Raw genomic sequence first — 21,947 nt, forward strand, 5'->3', positions numbered from 1 at the left:
TATACCATGACCTGCTCCGTACCACGATCGAACAGGCTGTATTCAAGATTGATGTGACTAGCATGACCAAAGACAGAGAATGTACACAAGTCTGGAGTCGGTAGACAATGGTGGCCTTGTTTGTAGAACTGATCTGCCTGCTGGGTTCTAGCCCTCCGATCGTCATCCTTCTTCCGGACACATCAGACCTCTGACTGAGGCTATATATAACAGCACGCTGGCTACATGACACAAGAAAAGCGCCCGCTTAGCTCAGAGGTGCGTTCTTACCATCTAGTGTCGACATTGATCCAAACGACTGACAAGTCAATAGGTAGAGCGCATCACTAGTAATGATGAGGTCATTGGTTCAATTCCAGTAGCGGGCAATTGCGGTTGTGCCTCTCCATCGTCTTGATCTTCGATGTTGTCGTTGATCTTTTTGCTTTGTGGGAAGAAAATTGTCGACTTAGCCAACGCTGGACCCTTGCTTAGCAAATGCTGACCTGCCAAGCTCAAAGACCTCTCCGTACTCTCACTTACGCAGCAAACGGGTATTGTACAACCTTTTGGGTCATAGCAGAGCGTCGTGAGTGTCTACCCGGGTGATAGTTGGTCGTTGTACAGATTTGCACGGGATTGCCAAGACATATCGTCGGCCAAAATATTCTCCGATCCCCGCTTGCCTTGACGAGCTCCAAAAACAACAACAACAACACCGTATATATGAAAAGGAGCTATGCTGCATGCCGTGGAAGAGATTATGAGGTATGTTTACAGAAGACTCTCCGGCTGAGCATACGGCGCCCGCAGGCCTAATAAACATCCGCGCGTCCAACTATTTTCTTCGAGCGGTGGTTGTATCTCGGCGAACGACGGCGGATTGCTGCAGTCTCCTGCAAATAATAAGACTGGCAACCCATAAAGCGGCTCCAGTCCGATCTGTCTCATATCTTACGGCGTAACGGTACCGCTCTCGTGTCGCAACTTGCCGGCATGATGAGCCCCCACAGCCGCGTGTGCTGCGCGCGCTAGGACGTATCTTTTCGTATCTCAAGGTGAGAAGGGCCTTGTTGTTTCTTCTTTCCACCTCACTTCCACTTCCTTCATACAACGACAGCCTGCCTTGCTTCCACAGAACTGTTCAAGATTGTCACATGCTCGCCCGAGACCACCTTCAGCCTCCTGAATGCTTCGCAAGAATAGCGAAACTCTGGGCCCCAGCGGCCAAGCCACCGTCTGCCGCCCGCACGACTCGCCTGCCGAAATGCAGGTACCAACCTTCTGACAAAACGAACTCCTGTTTACGCGACATCTTGGCAGAACCGCGATTTTGAGCCGCATCTTCACATGTTGATCAACAAGGCAGAAGGCGTAGAGATTATGACGGTTACAAGCAACACAAGGTGCACAATGTGGCGAACGGTGCAGGACCATAGCAGGAAGACGTGTCTCAATAACTCGTGCAACTGAAGGACCTCCCCCAGTTCAGCCAGCATGTTTCGAGGCTCCGGAGACTTCACGAGGAGCGATCTACCGAACGACATATATCGCGAAAGCTACAGCAAACTTGATGCGACGATATGCCGCCATCGGATCTATCCATGAGGCGACGTGCACTCGGTGATAATTGCTTCCATACGGCATTATTGGAGCCTCATCAAAGTCGCCTGTTGTTTCAACCACAGAACAGGGCGCATTCGTCTATCGGCGGGACCATTCAAGGCGGTCTCCACCTGAATTTGAGCCCGAACCACGGGCCTCACGCCGCGGGAGGGGCAATATGTCGTGACTCTCCTTCAATGTTGCATAATTGTTACGCGACTTTGATTGAGCACTTGCCAATTGCAACACCGAGGAAATGAACATCTGCAGGCTTCTGCTACAGTGCGATCGTCGCTGCGGGCTACCAGAGGCGTGCAGAGCGTTCTTTGATTGCGAAGAAGTTGACTTACACCAGTGTTTCAACCGTCAGCTGACAAGAATTCTTTAGGCGTTCGATGCTCTCAACCCCTTTTGTGCCCTCAGTCATCGGCAGACCGCCACCCTCTCGCTTCGTCGCTGCCCCGAGCTGCTCGCCCAGCTGCCAGGAACAGTATCGATTGCTTACTCTGCCACAGCCGAAATCGTTGCAGAGATTCGATCTTCCATCGCGCGAATGGTTAGTGGCGATATATTACATGTCTCGAAGCGTTCAAGCTTTGGGTTATGCGAATCTCCACAAAGTTTGGGCCAAGCGCTGGAGCATTGGACAAAGGCTTGAAACCGGCTAGCACACACATGCTCATTGGCCAGCCCTGATGCCTCCAGCCGTTAGCACATCCTTCGTGCACATGGCATTACCACATTCGGGACTCGTTGATGCCAACGATTGCATTCGCCATGGAGACGAGGCACAGTCGCGCCTCAAGCTTCGCCGCTACACATCTCAGGAGTGGACCATTCAACCTTTTGAGGAGCGGAAGCCGATGGCCATGGCAGTATATAATGCCTTGCCTCTTGGTCTAACCTTCAGTTTTTCGTCCTGCGTGAACACCACGTTCGTTTGAATCATACTACCACACTCGTTCACCAGAAACCCACAGTCCCTTCATAATTAATATTTTCATATCATTGCATTGATCTACTACAGCCAAGATGCGTTACTCCACCTTCTTCGTCGCTGCGGCGGTCACCAGCGTTTACGCAACTGCGCCACCTGCCTACGGCGGTAACGCACCAGCTCCATACGAGTCGCCAAAGGCCCCAGTCTACCCATCGACTTCGACCACATGCACCGAGGAGTACCCAGAGAAGCCAACTCCATACGCACCAAAGGAGACCTACCCTGCGAAGGAGACCTACCCTGCGAAGGAGACCTACCCAGCCAAGGAGACCTACCCGGCTCACGAGACTTACCCAGCCAAGGAGACTTACCCGGCTCACGGGACTTACCCAGCTCACGAGACGTACCCTGCGAAGGAGACCTACCCAGCCAAGGAGACCTACCCGGCACACGAGACCTACCCAGCCAAGGAGACTTACCCAGCTCACGAGACCTATCCAGCGAGCTCCTCGACATGCACTGAGTCTTACCCAGCAAAGGAGACCTACCCAGCTCACGAGACCTACCCTGCAAAGCAGACCTACCCAGCTCACGAGACTTACCCTGCGAAGGAGACCTACCCAGCGAAGGAGACCCACCCTGTTGTGTACACCACGGTCTACCACACCAAGACCCAGCAGGAGTACCCACCAACGCACCCAGCTCAGCCACCGGTCTACCCTAACAAGCCAGAGCAGGTTCGTTGATCTGTGCTCATTACTCCTGCTGTTCTCATCTAACTCCCCTCTAGCCAAAGACCCCAGAGGTTCCATACAAGCCAGAGCAGCCAAAGACCCCCGAAGTCCCATACAAGCCAGAACAGCCCAAGCAGCCAGAGGTAATTAGAATTTCATCACACGATTGTCGGCACAGCGTGCTAACACATTACAGCACCCACAGAAGCCCCAACAGCCAAAGACCCCTGAGGTCCCATACAAGCCAGAACAGCCCAAGCAGCCAGAGGTAATTAGAATTTCATCACACGATTGTCGGCACAGCGTGCTAACACATTACAGCACCCACAGAAGCCCCAACAGCCAAAGACCCCTGAGGTCCCATACAAGCCAGAACAGCCCAAGCAGCCAGAGGTAATTAGAATTTCATCACACGATTGTCGGCACAGCGTGCTAACACATTACAGCACCCACAGAAGCCCCAACAGCCAAAGACCCCTGAGGTCCCATACAAGCCAGAACAGCCCAAGCAGCCAGAGGTAATTAGAATTTCATCACACGATTGTCGGCACAGCGTGCTAACACATTACAGCACCCACAGAAGCCCCAACAGTCATACCAGCCAGAGACACCAAAGTCTCCAGAGGTAAGCATAGTGTATTCATCTCACAACGAGACGTCTTTGCTAACAATGTTTAGTACCCACAGAAGCCAGAGCAGCCAAAGACACCTAGTTACCCACAAAAGCCAGAGGCACCAAAGTCTCCAGAGGTGAGACTTCTCAACCATGTTCATCTTCATAGACTGTTCACTGACCCGAAGCAGTACCCACAGAAGCCTGAGCAACCATACAAGCCAGAGCAGCCATATAAGCCAGCACCAAGCATGCCAGCTTACAAGCCAGCACCAAGCATGCCCGCCGGCTCATACAAGCCAGCCCCAAGCATGCCAGCTTACACTAAGCCATCATACCCACAGGGAACTGGTGTCTACAAGCCATCTTACCCAACCGGTGGTGCCTACCCAACTGGCGGCTACAAGCCAAAGGAGACCGTCACCCCATACACTGGTGGTGCCGCCACCTACGCATTCAGCGGCTTCGCTGCCGTTGTTGCTGGCTTCGCCGCCTTCATGGTTTTGTAAATGCTTTCATGACAATGGACTGGTCCAGAGCCTACTGTGTGGGCATTGGGGTGTTCTTCTGTTCACGACCTCGCATCGCATGGGAGATGTTGGCAGGGTAAAAGAGTTTCGTATCAATACATGATTCGGCAGCATTGTATGTAATGAGTAATTGAAAGTCGTTGTATAGAGCTTGGATCCTTTGGTTGATCTTATTCACTTCTGCCGGCCGCAATTCGACCATTGTCCAGTCTGCCCATCTGACAGCGGCCGTCTGGCTGGACATCGTCATGCCGCAGCGCGCCTGTGCCTCGTGCAAAGTGCGCGCTCCACGCGAGGCGGTCGCACGCCGGCGGGCTCAAGCATCAGCATCCGATCAGGAATTCTGCGAAGCGTTCGCCATGATGCCTTTCGCAGCCTCAGTCGAGAATGCATGCGGAACCGCAAGAATCGATAGGGAAAGGAAGGGAACGTTGGAGTAGAATGCGAGGCCGCAATAATTGATCAAGAGGTGACCAGCGTCGAGGAGGAAGATGACAGCGACGAAGAGGAAGAGGAAGCTGATGTGCATGGGTGGAGACTACGAGGCGAAGAGCGAGACCGTGAATAAGAAGAGCTACGTGCAGTAGCCGTACGATACTGGGCTGAGGACGAGCAAATACCTCCGAGTGTCATTCGGAAAGAAGATGAGTTCTTGAGCCAAGACATCTTCGGTACTTCCCACCATTACTTACAGACTACGAGCGCCCACCGTGAGCTGACGGCAATACCACCCCATCCTCCTCGCGCGAAGGCCAGTCTCTGTCACTCTCACCGCGACCATGACGACTCCATGCAATACCAACCTGAGAGTAGAATTCCAGCTCAGCATAACGTTAGTCTGGAGCCATCATGTACTTGAAGTCGGAGGCTCCAATCTTGGATAGTCTCGAAGCTCCCGTCGCTGGTCTCGATGGGATGGTTGATGGTGGCGAACGGGAAGTCCACAAACGCCGATATTGCTGCCTCGTCGCGGTTGCGGTCGGTGGTGAATGTGAGCCTCAGAGAGTGACTCAGAGCGGGACTGCTGAGTGAGAGATCGATGTTTGACCCGTTCCACTTTCTACCTTGCTTCATCGCAGCTGGGACGTGCTTGCCGGATGTCGTCGACAGTATCTGAACCGGGAGGATGTGTTTCTTTGCGATGCCCAAGCTCTTGCGGTGGTCAGTTCGCAAGCGGATGAGCTGGGCATCGGCATCGACGGGATTTGCATGCTCGATACCTTGCTCGCGTGCCATTCGCTCTGCCTCGACATCATCCCAGGTATGTGATTCCTTGTCCGTCTGTGAGAAAACGGCCAGCTCACTTGATCTTACCACCTGCTTCGTCGTCGTCGGAGCTCGAACTGGAATCAGAGGATGATCCCTCGTCATCGTAATCTGAAGAGTCAGTGGTGTCGGAAGTAGACGACTCGGGACCGCTGGAAGATGGCGAGTCATCATCAAAAGTGGGAGGATGATACTCGGGGCATTCTGTATCTCCAACAATGCCTTCGGTCTGCTTCTGAGCATACGCGGCGGCAGACTCTGCATACTCCTTGAGGTATGGTGAGAGATTTGACGTAGTCGCGAGCGCGTGCCTTCATATGGGTTCGCTTGTTGCGGGCGGCGCGACGGTCATTGCGTCTCTGTTCCATGATCTCATTCAGCTCTTTCTGCAAAGCGGCTTTGTTGGAAGCAAGTCACTTCTGCTCCGCGGTAGAGCCCTTGCGCGCATGAGGTGGAACTTGCGGCGTATTCGCTTTCTCGAGCTTGAGCTGGACATAGTGCTTCATCTCACGCTGCTGCTTCTTCAACGACTTCTTCTCTGCTTTCTTCGCGGCCTTGCAGGCAGCAGCGATCTGCTCAGCTGCAGCTTGCTCTTCTGTAGTCTTCTTCGCCGCTGCGGCAGCAGTTTCAGCTTTGGTCTTGGAAGCAACGAGAGCTTGACAATCGTGGCCGAGTGTAGCGTGGCCAGTGATGTATTGAGGAAGCTGAGCATGCTCTCGGAAGCGCGGGTGGAGGTCGTGCTAGGAAGAGGACTGGTCGATGCTGAGGCCCTGATGACTGACATCTGCACCGTCGAGTACACGCGCCCAAGCTTCCCGATGTACCACGGTGCGGTGTTCCACGATGCAGATCATATTGGAGGTCTCGTCACCATGTGCGAACCGAAGGACGCGGTCCACGGGACCACCGGTATCAGCGCGCACACGCGGGTCTTCGGTGATGGTGAGGGCGTAAGAAGCACCAAAGCTGTTGCTGGTGCGGGCGAAGCGCTGGAGCACGATGACCATCTGACCTTCAGAAAGATTGTTCATGGTGGTGAAGTCGTCTTCCTTGTAAGCAACTGGGTCGTCGGTGGCGAGACTCTTGTTGAGCTTCTGCAATACCTTCTGCACCTTCGAGTCTCTCAGTATTGCCGTCAGTTGCGACTTGATGTCGGCCTGATGGAACTTCATCTCGAGTGCGCAGGTGACGTTCGGGTACAGGACATCGGCGATGGTGATTGACAAGGAGCCGAGTGCACACAACTAGCCTGAAGGAGTCAGCCATAAATCATCGAACGGGAGATGTAGTCATCACAGACCTGAGCCGGATGTCATATGACGCTGCAGTCTTTGATCTCGCTGCGGTTGCCCTGTGGAGCATCCCTCCGCCGCGGCTCGCGACCAGAGGTCTCTGCGTGTGCTTCACATCGCGTCCGCTGGTGTATGTGAGGTGTGTGGTGGTGTGGATTTTAAAAAACGAGTCGGCATGCCTAGCGTGCAAACGCTGTTATCCAATGATAAGCGTCCTTCCAGACGCTAATTCAGCATGTGACGACGGCGTAGTAAAGCTCGAAGGAAGTGAGCAACTTTAATCCATGCTGAGCATCTCACAACAAGTCACTGAAGCCGTAGTGCGGTAATGTGAAACCCATAGAGGCCTGTGAGAGCGGACTCGATGCTTCACTGCAATCTGAACTCTCAACAGCACGTTTCTAAGAAGTAAACATGAAGGAAGGAAGGAAGAATGAAGCGTCTGACAAAGGAGATAGGCTCCGCCTATGCGGGCGAGTCCACGAGTCTGGTGCATTTGGGTACAGTTCATGCCCGGCTTGGGATCGTTCCAGCAGGTTGGAGCGTCCTTGTTCCATTTGCCAGGAGCGGCCAGGCACCGGATATGTCTGACTTCGCGGAGGTACGTCGTCCATTCATACACATTGCACCCGAGCGCTACTGTGACCTCATCACGGTCCTTAGGCGTCGTGATCGCTCATCTTCTGTCTCGCTTTCCCGGGCGAAGGACGAGTCGGCCACGTGTTCAACTTAACTGGCAACATACTCTGCGCTACGTCCTATGTCGTGAGCAGAATCACGCACGAAGACAAGAACAGAGCGCGGCAGCGGAGAAATGTTGTGATCGGTGGCGTGTCGTTGCAGTGTCCGAAGATGAGTAACGTGCTTCACCACCGAGCGGGCCACTTTTGCCAAGAACTGTACCACTTCCACTTTAATTGCGACGGTATCTTAACACGACGACATCCTACAGAATCGTTACTAGGAGGACAATTCCTCTTCATATTTTTCGCTATCTAGCGAGTCTACTTGACAGGTACGTACGTTATACCCCGACTCGCTATATCGCTTATAGCGTCGTAGCCTTAGTACTAGCCAAACACTATCTAGCGACTCTCTACTCACTTCCTGCCTCCTAGTATCCTCTAGAGGTATTAATTGCGAAGCCTTATCGAAGGTTAGAGACCCTCTAGACTGAATGTACTTACGCTTTCGTGCTTCCCGCTATATAAGGGCCTCGTTAGACTTACGTAGCTTACTAATCTCGCTTCGTATTAGAGCTATCTAATACGCTATCTCTCTACTCCCTCTCTATTGCCCTGTTAAACGACCTTCCTCTTTCTACTACGCCTTTCTAAACCCGTAACGACGCTCTAAGACGTAATAATACCTATTATAAACCCTATATTATCGAAGTTATAGGTGTCCTAGTTAAGGATGCTATACTTCTCCTTTATATTACGTATAAGCAAGAACTACTTCTCGATAACGTCTAGATCTTCTATTAGGGCTCGCTAACGATCGTATCTATATATTATATAGGTCGACGACGAGAATTACCTATACGTAGTATCGGCTACGAACCTCTCGTCTTACTACGAGAGAGCTAAGTATTCTTACGCTAGAGCGTCGTAGGCGCGACGGGCGCGTAACGTAGGCGAAGCCGCGGCGAATAGAGGACTACTAGTAAAACGGGTATAAAAACTATCTAACGAGCGTATACTCGTATCGGGAGCGAGTCTCTCTTCTTTCTACGTATAAGAAGGGCGTAGAACCGTAGCCTATACGATCGATAGGACACCTCTAGTATAAGTATAGAACTTTCACCTCCGGAGACCGTAAACCGAGCGGGCTAAGCGACGAATATTAGACGAGCGGACTATAGAACAATAACTAAGCGGACTATACGACGGCGTCGAGCGGACTACAAAACAATCTAGTGTTTACTAGCGGGTAATACGGTAGGTAGGTAGACACGCGACGAAGCCTATAAGGGCCTATTAAATACCCGGTATAGGAACGAGAGTTTTACCTAAGGTACTACCTATCCCGCTATATAACGTACCTAGTCTAATATAGTAGATTACGACGAGGAAAAGACGATAGCCTAAGCAAGGAAAAGACGGCTATTAGGACGGGAAAAAGACATATAATACAAGTAGATTAGTTCTATAATCGGGGAGGATCGAGGGTAGGGTAATAAGGAACTTTATATTAGTTAGTAGGTAGAAACGTAAGGAGTACGCTACCCGGCGTAGTATATACCCCGAGCAAACCTACGAGGTATAGACGGCCGCTTTCTAGAGATAGGCTACGGTAACGTAAAGGGCGTCAAAACCTAGAGCGTAGTATATACTAGTAGCGACGGCTAATACTATCTATATAGCCCGAGAGGACGGATACGTATGTCGGTCAATAGAGAGCACTAAAGGGCTTAGGCCTATAGAGGTAGATATTAGCTTAAGGAGTAAATAGGGAGGGAGGGCGTAGAGGGAAGCTTTTGCTCCGGGCTAACCTCTCGAAACGAGGCTATATAGTAGTACTAGATAAGTAGAAAAGCGCGGTTAAGACTTGTTACCTTATCTCGTAGCTAGCTTACTAAAAACGATTCCTTCCTTACTATCGCAAAACCTAGAGTATATACTACTACGATGCCCGTAGTAGGTGAGAGGTAGGGGAAATTAGAGGTACTAAGCGGGAAGGAGAGACTATAAGTTAATTATTAGGGATAAAGGCAACATTCGCCAAATCTCTCGGTAGATACTATAGTAGGGATACCTCTAGTAGTTTAGCCTCGCTAGCGAGACGGAGGAGTAGATAGATAAGAGGCGGAAACTAGGGGGGTTATAGATAGGGTAGTTATTAGGGCAGGCCTATAACACTAGCGTACCCCTAATAAGGGAAATCTAAGACGATAACTAGGGGGAAAAGATAGGCGGGAAGGAGGAGGGGTTTTTACTAATACGGTTTCCCCTCTATATATACGAAAACAAGATAGTATAGCTATATAGACCGAAGGGCACTATAACAGCTTAATGAAATATCTATCTATCTATCTATATATTATATAAACCTTTAGCTCACTATACCGCCTAATAAACCTGTCTATCTAATTAAGACTAGCGGGCTTAAGACCCTTCTCTTATAGTAATAAATCGGCTATTACTCGTATACTAGCCTTTAATAGCGAGAAACCTCTAAGACCTAGCTCGAGCATATACTTAAGTATTACCCTCTCTTCTAGCTCTATAAGCTTCTTCGAATTAGGCTTATAGTCACCCCGAGAAGGTCGTCTATTTAATCGATACTATTAAATAGGTACGAGTTACGTAGTAGTAGAAGACGGCGGATTATATAAAAGACGAAGAAGGACCTAATAGGATAGCGTATATCTATATATAGTATCGCTAGTGTTAGTATAGGTAGATGCTAGGTGTCCGGATGTTTACTAGCCTATAGGCTAGTAAACCCTAGTCACGTGATCTAGTCACATAACACACCTACACCTACATAATTGTCGTACGGCCTGTTTGTTCTTAACAGATACCCTAGTATAGTTCGAGACGCGTCGTATACCTTTATAGTAAGTCGATTCGTAATTATCGCGTCGCGTTTCGTAGCCTAGATAGCTAAGGTCAGTTTAGCCTCGTTTAAAGATAATATACGCTATAATAGTAGTGATATAGCTATATCTATAGAAGTAGTATAGTTCTTAGCAAAAGTAGCCCGCTCGGTAGTATAGCCCGCTTAGTAGTTAAGTACGTTACGTATTTCCTAACGTATATCTTAAAGAGAACGCTTATATAGGCCTAGAGAATAAGTCAAAGAGCTATAATCTAGTAATAGTTTGTAGTAAACTAAACGGGCCCGTTATACTTAACGATGTCAGTTAGTATAATATACTTAATTATAAAGTTATACGCGCTAATTAGCTAGGAATACTATAGGCACGACTAACGTAGCTACCTATTGTATAATAGTATAACTAGCTTAAGTACTTATAATAGCCGATCCTATAACGTTTATAAGAAAAGATTATATAACTATGACCGAGACGCTAAAGAGGAGAGTTACTAAGAAGCCCTTTATGTTGATCGAATCTATCGTATTACTAGATTAGTTAGGCGTCTTATATATATAATCGTATATCGCAATTGCGTAGTGTTTCGTACCGGGAGACTAAGACGGACAGACTTTCTCGTACTTATAACGTTAATATTAAGCTCCTAACGCTAGTATATAAGTCTTTATCCCAGTCGCTAGTTAGATCAACGTCGACAAGTCCCCTTATTATAGCTAGTAAGCTTTTAGGCTAAGTGTCTTTATTATCTAGTAGTATAGTAATAGTCGTTAGTCTATCCGTATTGAACTTTCTAACTAGTAACACTATTACGCTCCGGATAGTAGGCATTACTTCCCTAGGCTATAGGCGTTAGTATAGGAGGTAAATAGACAACGGCTCTACGATAAAGCGCGAGACCTCCTACTATAGTCTACGTAAGGATGTCACGCCTCTATTCTTTTTGTACCTAGAGATATACTATTAGTACCGCCGTATACGCCGTAGTACCCGCTAATATCTTAAAAGATCTCGGACCCGCTAAAAGCTATAGCTAGATAGCGAAGATAGTAACGGATATAGTAATAATCGCTAACTTATTAGTATTACTAGTTATATCCTTAAGTCCCTATATAGGACCGAATAGGAAGCCTATCCTAAGTACTACGATCGAAATGCTAGTAAAGATATTAAAGCTAACGTTACTTATATATTTCGTATTCGTCGCTCGAAGTCGATCGTCTCGATCGGGGTCTTTTAGCTCGAATCGGAAACGTAGCTAGCGCTAGTTTTTAAGTAGTTAGTATATCGGACTCCTAGGCTTATAGACAATTAGGAAGATGTCGCCTTTCTTACTCTTGTCGAACAGATGTTATTCTTACTTATCAATTATAAATAGGTACGTCTTATTCCAATTTTATAGATTACGGATATAGTATAGTCGAGCCGTAGGTCGTTCCTTAACCTACGTAAAGGCATTAACTAGATTATCTAAGAATCATTAGCACCCTATATTATAATTAAGGTGATATACTTATAATATTACTTAAGTAGCGGCACGAGTTCTTTAAGTACTTAATGTCGGACATTACCTTTATCTTTGTCGCGACCTATACTATAGTAGCTAATCTCGTCTTTCTAGCTAGGTAAACTTATTGTTATTTTATTGTAGTCCGCTATTACTTTCTCCCTCTACGCGATCTTATTCTATAGATATAAGAGCGTTCTAGTATAGAGAGGAGAGAATCTACGTAGTACGAACGAGTCACTTAATAATGCTATCTATTTTAAGAACTCCGGGTAACTATAGTATTTAAAGGTATATCCTCTCTTAATTTTCTCGGGTCCGTTAATACTAGGGTCTAGAGGTAGTAGCTAAAAGACTTAGTCGGGGGCCGTATATTGCTTGTTCGGTACTTACCGTAGTAGTTAGCTATAAAGAGTATTAATATATTAGCAAAGCTATACCTACGGCGTATAGCGAGACGCTATAGCCTTTAGTATAGAAAGTGTAATACTTAAGAAGATCCCGGCATTATAGCAGATTTATATACTATATAAATAGCTATCGTAGTAGGGTAAGGCTAATGTAGTACTACTCTTATATGTCCGTAGTAGCTACGTAGTACCCTATATTACTAGCTATAGTAGTTAGACGAGATACTTACTAGTAGATAAGGTAACTTAGTGCCTTATACGGTAGACGTAGCGACGCCCTAAAGCTCGCGTAGTGTACTAACTTAGGCTCCTATTAGCTCCTTAGCGCCCTAGGGACGGTGCTTTTATATTATAGATTAGCCGCCCCTCTATACGTTAGGAAGTAATATAAGTAGAAGGCGACGAACGGTATAGCCTTCTTTAATATTTCTTCTTATCCATTTTCCCGCTCTCTAGTATAGCTACGTTATTTATGTCTACTACTTTTACTAAGCCGTAAAAGGTTTTTCTTAGCTAGTAGCCTATCGCGACTTTTAGCTATATAAGGTATACTTATAGCTACTACTATCTATCTACCTATACGAATCGGCCCGTATCGGCTAAGTATATTCTTATACTATATTAAGATCATAACGACCTCTAGCCGCTAGAGAAGAGGTTATAACGCTATTACTACTACTTTGGCATTCGGCTAATATAGCGAACAGTAGGGACAGCTTAACTAGGATAGTACTAGTCGTAGTAGATAGATATTAGACGCCGATCCGCCGACGTTCTCTATTAGACCTCCTACTCGGCCTAGTATTTCGACGTAGTATAACGCTAGTACGAGTAACGGATATTTATACTAACTACCCTAGCTACTAGTATAGCGGTTCGATACGTAGTAATTTAATAGTTAAGCTATAAGCTAGAATACCGTATAGTAACTAGCTACTAGGCCTCCGATAGAATGTACCGCGTATAAAGTATATAAGTACTATATAAGTAGGTATAATCGAGTAGCGGATAACTATTAGTACTTTTCCTATAGGTTCGTTATAGCTTAGAAGAGTCTAGGTAATATATACGACTACGCTATTAGTATAGGCGGTACCGGCTCTTATTAGTAGTATTCTTAGGGTCCTTTAAGGCAGTCGAGCTTCCCGGTATAACTATCGTATTCAACCTATATTAGTACTAACGTGTCGTCTGTTTAAAGGTAGACAACCTAGCCGTTAGCGTTATAGTAAGTACCGTAGGGCTAAGATAACCGGTATTAAGTATAGTAGCTAGAACCGACGTACTATCCGGAGAACGGGTACGTATATACTCGATAGTAGCTAGCGGCCGAGCGAAGTTACTACCAATATAGTACTAAGCTCTTTAGGTAAGTTCATCCTCCTTTAAAGATATAGCTCGTTATAAGAGACTAATATAGATTAGTAATAGTCGATATATAAGATATTATCGTTAAGACGTCTTCGAGCTATTAGCGAAGGACTCTAATATAATCGATACTCCTTCCGTACGGTAGCTCCCGCTATTTTAAGGTTCGATAGGTAGGATAGCGTTAAATCTATAGTTTAACGCCTTATATAATCGATATAGAGGACGTTATAAAAGGGAATAAAGGTAGCGCTATTCATTTAGGATATAATATACGTTAATAAAGGAGCTAAAAAGGACTTGAAGTAAAAGGGCGGATAAAGCGGAGTAAAGCTCGGGCCGTAATAAGGCGCTAGCTAGCTTATAGTATAACTTTACGAGCGAGCGCTTCCTACTTCGATAGCGATATCGATACCTATATCTAACGGCGGAGCGCTATATCGCGAGGATCTTAGTAATATAGCCGCATTTATATAGCGCGACGCGCCTATCGTTTAGCTAGTATAGCTACGTCCTTAAATCCCCTTAGTGTCTCGATATGACCTAATAATATACTTAGCTTCCGTTTATAATAGATAGATAGATTTGTCATTCCCCTGTTCTAGGACCCTATCCGGCCTATGCAGGTATATATCTATTGTTATGTACAAAGGGAAACCCGAATAGGTGAAAACCCTTCCCGCCCCCGACTACTCCTTGTCTAGATTAGCTTTCCCTCTGAACGTACGTAGTCTATGTCACTACCCCGTTAGCCCCCGCTCCTAGCCGGTCTCGTCGCGCTGCGTCGTGTCCTCTCTTCCTACACTGCTCCTACTAGGCGGTACTGTTCTAGCCAGCCCTTCTCTAGTATCCAGTTCGTAATGCGCCGTAGGTCTTCAGCGTTGTTAAGAAGTGCCCCAATCGTCCGGTTCCTCGCCTTTGCCATCCACTCCCCCCTTCCTAGCGACCACCTCGGACAGACGAGGAGTGCGTGCCGTACGTTCTGGGAGCGATAGCCGTAGGGGCAGCTAGTATTCGTGTATCCTGGAACCTTCCTCCATAATAGGTACCCCTAGAGGCCGATGTGTTCGCTTCGCAGTTGGGTTGCTATGCTACTCTATGCCCTCGTAAGGCGGTAGTGGATGAGCTTCGGGGGGTGCTTGACCGCGGATTTTGTAGCTAACCATTCCTTAGGTTGTCCCGCTAGCTAAGGGCGTCCACTATGCCCTACAACCTAGTTGTTCCACCTCTCTTTCCATAGTTGCTCTACAAACGATTTCTCACCTTCCCATTATGTTGCTAGCTGTTCGTCCCTTGCCCGGTAGTTCGGCTCGTTTCCGGGTCGAATGCCCTTATGCGCTAGTACTGATTCGCGGGCCCTTGCGACTGCACTGGCGATGACCTTCTGTACTGGGTACTATGCCGACTTGCCTATGTAGGAGGTCCGTAGTCCCTGGATGTATAGGTCGATCGGCGGTATAGCGGTCTCGTGCTTAAGCATCCTCGTTGGTGTCGACTTATATGCCCCGGTGACCTTCCTTAGGCATTGGTTTTGGATCTTCGCTAGCGGCGCGACGAGTCCCTTCGATGGGCAGGCCCTCTCGCCTAAGGACCACACTTGGCTACTATAGGTAAGGACTGGCCGTACAATAGCCGTATATAGAAGTCGTGACTGCCGGAAGTCCGCCCCCTATGTGGACGCAGTGAGCCTCTGGCATGATGCTATATTCTGTTCAGCTTTCCGTAATATTGCCTATACGTACTTCCTCCACCGTAGCGCCGGGTCCACCTATAGTCCGAGGATCCTGAGCTGATTTGCCGGGTTAGTCGTGTGCCCCTGTATCTGGATAGAAGCTTGCATATTGTGGAACCGTGGCCGGCGCGTAAAGTGTATCAGATTGTACTTTTCTGGGGCAAACCGAGCCCCGTGCCTCCTAGCCCAGTCCTCGTAGATCTTGTGCTTCTCTTCTAGTAGCCTACAGTTCTCCTCAGTCGAGGAAGACTACGCTAGGATGTTTGTGTCGTCTACGAAGCCGCTCGCAGCGGTGTTCTGGGATTCTAGGGCTGGGAGCAGCGTCGCCATAAAGAAGAGGAACAGAATAGGTGCTAGCGTTGAGCCTTGCGGGATTCTAGTGTGGACTGCTTGAAATGGGCTTCTGTACTAGCCGACCAGGATCGACGTACTGCGGTTTTGGAGGTAGGACCGTACGAAGTTGACAAGCCACTTAGGGAGTCCTTTCGACCTTAGGATGTAGAGAAGCCGCGGGTGTGACACGTAGTCGAAGGCTCCCGATATGTCTAGGCTAAGTAAGGAAGCCACCTTGTCCCTATTCTTATACCAGATAGCCTTTACCTAAGAGGTGATAAGTTCCATCGCGGATAGCGTCGATCGCTATAGGCGCGCACCTATCTGGGTGTCCGGGAGTAGGGAGTGTTCCTCTGCCGCCTCGGAGAGTCTCGTTACAACCAGCTTCTTAAGCGCCTTCCCAAGAGTGTTAAGGAGCGCAATTGGGCGGTACGACTTCACCTACGTATAGTCTTCCTTCTACGGCTTGCGTAGGACCACTGTCGTCGATTGTTTAAAAGCTATCGGGTGGTATCCGGTCTGTAGGCAGGCGTTAAAGATCGCTACAACTACTAGGGCTAGTTGATCTCTACACTTCTTTAGTAGCTCGTTTGGGATCCCATCCGGCCCCGGGGCTTTCTTCGCCGGCAACTTCCTTAGTACAGCGGTAACTTCTCCCTCGGACACCTCCTGTTGGACCGCGATGCTAGGGGCTAGGGGAGTAGAGCTGTTTATGTCGCTTAGATCAGCCTCGACTGGGGGTGGGAAGAACTTGCTAGCTAGTAGACGCGCCTTGGCCTCGGGGTCGCTAACCGGGCCACTAGGCGATTGTAGCGCTAGGATAGAGAAGGAGGGGCCCTGTGTAGGGTCCTGTCGGGCCCATTTCGCTAGCTTCCACATCCTCTCTGGCTTGCCGGCGATTTCTTCCACTGTGGCCCTCCAGCCGACTGCTTTCTCCCTCCGTATTATGGCTTTCTTCTGTTAGCATGCCTCCCTATATACGTTCTAGGCCTCCTCGCTATGGCTGCTCGTCCACACCCGGCGGGCTCTCCTTACTTCTCTTACTACCGCAGTGCACTCCGGCGTCCAGTATGGTTTGGACTATGTCGTTAGTTAGGCAAGCGGAACGTGAAGTGAGGTCGCTTTTCTTATTTCGTCTGTCAACCCCTAGACTGCTTCGTCTATCTCGTCTTTACTGTTGTATTGCTGCTGCGCGATCTGGACTAGCCTCTTGGAGTCATCGAGGTACGCCTAGATGTTGGCCCAGTAGGCCTTTTCCTAGTTTGGCTTAGGGGTTCTCGCTAGTATGCGTTGTATCTGTGTCGCAATAGAGGTCCTGACTGGCATGTGGTCTGACGACGCCTCGAGTTCATGTTCGATCCCATAGTAGGTTACCGTATAGTAGTGGCTATCTGAGATCTAGGAGAGGTCGATCGTGCCTTAGAGTCCCCCTCTCTTCCAGGTGCCCAGGTCCTTCGGGGTATTAAGGGCAATTGCGTTGCTCGCCATCAAGTCGAGTACTTCGTCGGCTATAGGGTGCGGCTACATAAGGCTTTCCTAGGAAGGGTGGTGTATGTTAAAGTCTCCTACTACGATGTGGCACCCTTGTCTCTTGAGCGCACTGTCTAGGTGTCTGCAGACCCCTAGGTCGCGGCTAGACCTCGAGGCTGGCGGTTGTATGTATAGGTTGTGTATCCAGGTGCTACCCACGTGGAGGGAGGTAATATCGCCCCCGCCTTCTTCGTCTACGTAGTACACTACCTCCCAGTCGGATTCTAGTATGTCCTTGCTGACATAGAAGCACGTGCGGGGTCTGCCGTCGCCTCGTAGGCATGTCGTGTAGCCTAGTGACTTGCAGGTCGTTGGTCTCTTATAGTGCGGGTTAATCCATAGCTCCTGGATTGTAAGGACGTGGTAGACGCGCGGGTCCGCCTCGTGTAGGAAATGGTTCTAGACTATATCCTTGCTATGGTTGACGTTATACTAGATGATGCTAAGCGTGTCGAGGCTAGTTATCGGCATCGACAATCATTTCCTCTGTATCGTCCTATGTCCTACTGCCCTGTGCGTCCTAGTCTACGCCTATCGGCTATGTACTAAAGGGGAGCCGGGCCTAGTTAGATTCCCTCGCCGCAGCTAGTAGAGCACGTGGCCTCCCGTACGCCCTAGGCTGCGCATCCTTTACATCGTTCTCGGCCCTAGGGCGCTTGTGCCCGACCGCCGCTAGTTGGTTCCGGTATGGGCTAGCCTCACGGTCGCCGTAGAATCTTGGGGCGACGGTTCTGTTTGTGATTGCCTTGTTTTTCGCTAGTTTCCGCTATGGGCATTCCGTACTATACGATGGGTGGTGCCCCGGACAGTTCGCGTACCGTCTCGTAGTCGATGTACAGTCCCTAGACATATGGTCTCCTACACAGTTCGAGCAGGCCTACTTGTTTGTGCACGTGTAGGTTTGGTGTCCATACTGTTAGCATTTGAAGCATTGGAGGACACGAAAGGATAAGGAGTGCTTTTCTACTGTCTTGAGGCTGTATTGCCAGACCAGGCCTTGTTCTATCGCTAGATCCGCCGCTTTCGCGTCTTGTAGCCATACTATTAGCGCCGAGGCCTTCTTGCCTTCTGGCCATTTCCTATGGAGCCAAGTCGCCTTCTGGATTGGAGAGTTAAGGGTGACCGGGTTGTCCTCTTAGAGAGCGCGTAGGTGACCCTAGTTGGTTGGGTCAAACTCCTTAGGCATGTCGTGGACTAGGATCGTGAATTGTTTCGTTAAGACCTTCGCTAATGCCGCAACCTTAGATGCCCACTATGGCTATGCCTCTAGGTGCCTCCTAGCAGTAGCAGAGCTAGTATAGATCTGTAGAGTGCCGTTGGACTATTGGTTCACTACGACCACCCCTGGTTGGTTGATTCGTTAGGCGAGCTCCTTGTTCGATAGCTTCGCAACTTCGGCCTAGTCTTCCTTTGCTACAATGCGGATCGTAACTGTATCGTACGTTGGGCGGGGGCCTAGTATCGATGCCGCGACCGATGCCTAGCTATAGGGGTGTTGATTCCGGGTGGCCTTGCTAATCGCCTAGGACGTCGTCCTCATTTCTTGTTGCCCTCGGTGATACGACAGTATAAGCGCCGTACGTAGCTGAGTGATCATTACCTATAGAGACCGGTAAGGGAGCTAATCGTTAGTTTCTATGCTTTTTGCGTCCTCTATAAGTTGCTACTAGTTGTCTTAGGGGGGCTTCGCCTATAGGGCCGTAGGCGCCGTTAGTGCCGTAGCCTAGGCTGCCATTGCCTAGGAGTTGCCTAATGTAGCTAGGCACCTCCGCGGCGTTTGGAGCTGAAGAAACAGGGTGAAGAGAGCTTCAAGCTGTCCAGATTGAATGAGGTAGAACTCCCTCAGTCCTAGGGGTAGTGGCCTGCTTTTTATATCGTTGGAATGGCCTTGATAAGAGCTTTCGAATGTGTCGTGTTTTGGCGCAGAGATCGATAATTCCCTCCTTCCGTTTATAATAGTTAAAGGACTACCTTCGTATAATTAGACGGAAGGACGGATAAATTACTATAGAGGTTATTAAGGTCGTAAGATTTATAAGAGGGTTATATAATAGAGAGCGCTAAGTATACTAGATATTAAGAGTACTAACTATCCTAATAGGCTAAATATTACTACGGGCGGTAAGTACTAGGCTACTATATCCTATAATCGCTTCGGTAGAAGAGCTATACGCTCTAGATATAGGCGGGTCGGGTATATATACGAGAATCTCAACTCTATAATAGGTGGTCTACGTATAGAATAATATCGCTACTATCTAAGATCTTATCGTTCTAGCGACTTACCGTCTTACTATCCGAAGTAACGATTCTAGGCCGAGCTTTTTTACGAGAGCCGTCGCGGATACGTAGGCTTTCTATTCTCCGGTATTTAGGGAGCTTAATACTATTATATAGCCGTCGTTCCGTACTTATATAACTCCGAGCTTTAGCGTAGATTAGCCGAGTCCTATAGTAAATATACTACGACCGTTATCTTATCGATACTCCTAAGCGGAACGTACTAGGCGGATTAGACCTTAGTAGAGTAGCTAACCCGGTTAATCTACCTAAGTAAGGCACTAATAGCGGGTAAGATAATGATAGACAAGCTAATAGCGTCTAAATACTAGGAAACGGTAAGGGAGAAGCTAGAGGTAGAGAGGATAGCGAAGGGTAAGAAGACGACGCTACCCTAGACGACTATAACCCTATAATAGCAAATCGGGATACATTAAGACACGCTACTAGCAAACCGTACACAATCGCTAGAATGTTAAGAGGCGCTAGCTTAGGCGGCTTTTACTATCTCGATAAGCCTTTCTTAGCTCGAGGCCGAACTAGGAGTCGTATATAACGGTTTGATCTCGGTCGATAACGTAGGGGTCGGGTAGCCGAACTAGGACCTCGAATAGTATTTAAAATTATCGTAGGTCAAGTAGTCCTCTTTAGTAAAGAGCCTCGAGTAGTCCTAAGATTAGATTACGATAAGTAGTCGAGTCGCTTAGGCTTACGATACTACGCGTAATAAGAGAGTTAATAATTATCGCTAGTCTCCTACCGATAATAACTCTAGTCGTGACCGTAAGCGATCCGGCCCCGTTCTTCTATATCGCGCGATCGTCTACTCCGTCTTTATCGCGCTTACGCTTTTTACCTTTATCGCCGCCCTTACTTTTACTCCTATTACCTTTGCCCTTTACTTTTTCTTCGCCTAGACTATATTCTAATATACCTAACTAGTCGGCGGTAGTATCGTATTTAGACGTATTTAGAGACTTGTTCGTCTAATTCTACTTTTCCGTAGCGTCTAGGAAGCTAATAGTAATACGTATATCCTATAGCTACCTATTAACTATATTCTATATGTTCCTCTACTCCTTAGCCGCTAGATGTCGGAGAAGAGCTTCTAATACTAGGTAGATCTAACTAATACGTAAGTAGTAGTTATCGATACGATAAATAGGAGAAGGTACTACTATTAGTAGGGACTAGAGATAGCCTTAGTACCTCTAGTACTACGTCGAGGAGCTCGTTCGCGTCGTACTCGTCGTTGCTAGTAGCTATACTAAGAGTTGTTAGCGAACGACGGGTATACTATATAATATATACTTAAGGAGATTACTAAGTAGCGACGTAGGTAGGATTTAGTCGGTCCTATTATACCGTTAACGGTAACGGGGTCATTCTACGTTCTAAATACTAGTACTACCGCGAAGGACTCCTAGCCTAACTCGTCCGGAGGTATAGTAGGAACTATAGTAAGAGAAGGATAATAGAAGCGCTTACGTAGTAGATACGTACCGCTTCGTAGCCTTACGTCCGATCTAGTTACCTATAGGTTAACTCTTCCTCCTTTAACTTACTAGCGGTTAGCTCTATTACCGACTCGTTACTAAAAAAACCGGCACTACCGTACCTTTTATACCGCGCCTAGGTTATTACCGCGCCCTACCCGACTTACTAGCGGTTAGTATAGTAGACGTCGACTAGGTAAAGGTCCCGGAGTAGATAAAGTACTACCCGTATACCCCTCTCCTCTATATAAGTATAAGCTAGTTCCTCGGAACCGTAAGGCGAGTCTAGTAAAGTAGTAGGACATAGCCGCCGATAGCGTACTACCTAAGGCTATTAAGCTAAAGCGTATTACTAAGTATAATACCGACGGTTTCCGAAAGGTATAGTATAATAGTACGAGTAAGTAGTCTATTACGACTAAGAGCACCTCGATTATAGTGTCTTCTATATTCCGTAGTCTAAAAGTCGAGTATACTAAGCTATAGTACGAAACCTAATACTCTATAACCGTATACTATATAAAGGCTTACCGTCCGTCTCTTCTTACGACATCGATCTCGAGTCGTCTATTACGCGTACGTTTATAATAACGAGGCCGACTTCGACTTCTCTTCGCTCCCGGTATATAAGCGAATAATATCCTCTTTTCTCCTATAGTACTACGCTATAAGCTAGTCGAGATCGGTAGTAAGCTTTACGTTATTCGAGCTAACGTCTTTATAAAGGTTGTCGTTGATAGTAGGGTCGTAGAGATCAGCCTATAGTAGAAAGA

The 21,947-nt window shown here is 47.9% G+C and overlaps 3 protein-coding genes across 3 annotated transcripts; 1 reads left to right on the forward strand and 2 right to left on the reverse strand.

The window, feature by feature from the left end:
• Positions 1-2,616: 2,616 nt before the first annotated feature.
• CLAFUR5_10547 (uncharacterized protein) lies at positions 2,617-4,380 on the forward strand (the record flags this gene model as incomplete). Its single annotated transcript, XM_047909695.1, has 8 exons — positions 2,617-3,261; positions 3,315-3,401; positions 3,455-3,526; positions 3,580-3,651; positions 3,705-3,776; positions 3,830-3,883; positions 3,937-4,008; positions 4,063-4,380. 8 exons carry the CDS (start codon positions 2,617-2,619, stop codon positions 4,378-4,380), a joined length of 1,392 nt encoding a protein of 463 aa, XP_047764346.1.
• Positions 4,381-4,735: 355 nt separating this feature from the next.
• CLAFUR5_10548 (uncharacterized protein) lies at positions 4,736-6,839 on the reverse strand (the record flags this gene model as incomplete). Its single annotated transcript, XM_047909696.1, has 5 exons — positions 4,736-4,939; positions 5,257-5,642; positions 5,716-5,978; positions 6,085-6,407; positions 6,492-6,839. The coding sequence occupies 5 exons, from the start codon at positions 6,837-6,839 to the stop codon at positions 4,736-4,738; spliced, it is 1,524 nt and encodes a 507-aa protein (XP_047764341.1).
• A 13,912-nt stretch (positions 6,840-20,751) lies between these two features.
• Positions 20,752-21,727, reverse strand: CLAFUR5_20316 (uncharacterized protein; the record flags this gene model as incomplete). The annotated part of the gene is made up of 3 exons (XM_059463152.1): positions 20,752-20,802; positions 20,888-20,945; positions 21,723-21,727. The coding sequence occupies 3 exons, from the start codon at positions 21,725-21,727 to the stop codon at positions 20,752-20,754; spliced, it is 114 nt and encodes a 37-aa protein (XP_059319068.1).
• Between the last annotated feature and the right edge of the window lie 220 nt (positions 21,728-21,947).

This window comes from Fulvia fulva, chromosome 7 (genome assembly GCF_020509005.1).
Source record: "Fulvia fulva chromosome 7, complete sequence".
NCBI classification, from domain to species: Eukaryota; Fungi; Ascomycota; class Dothideomycetes; order Mycosphaerellales; family Mycosphaerellaceae; genus Fulvia; species Fulvia fulva.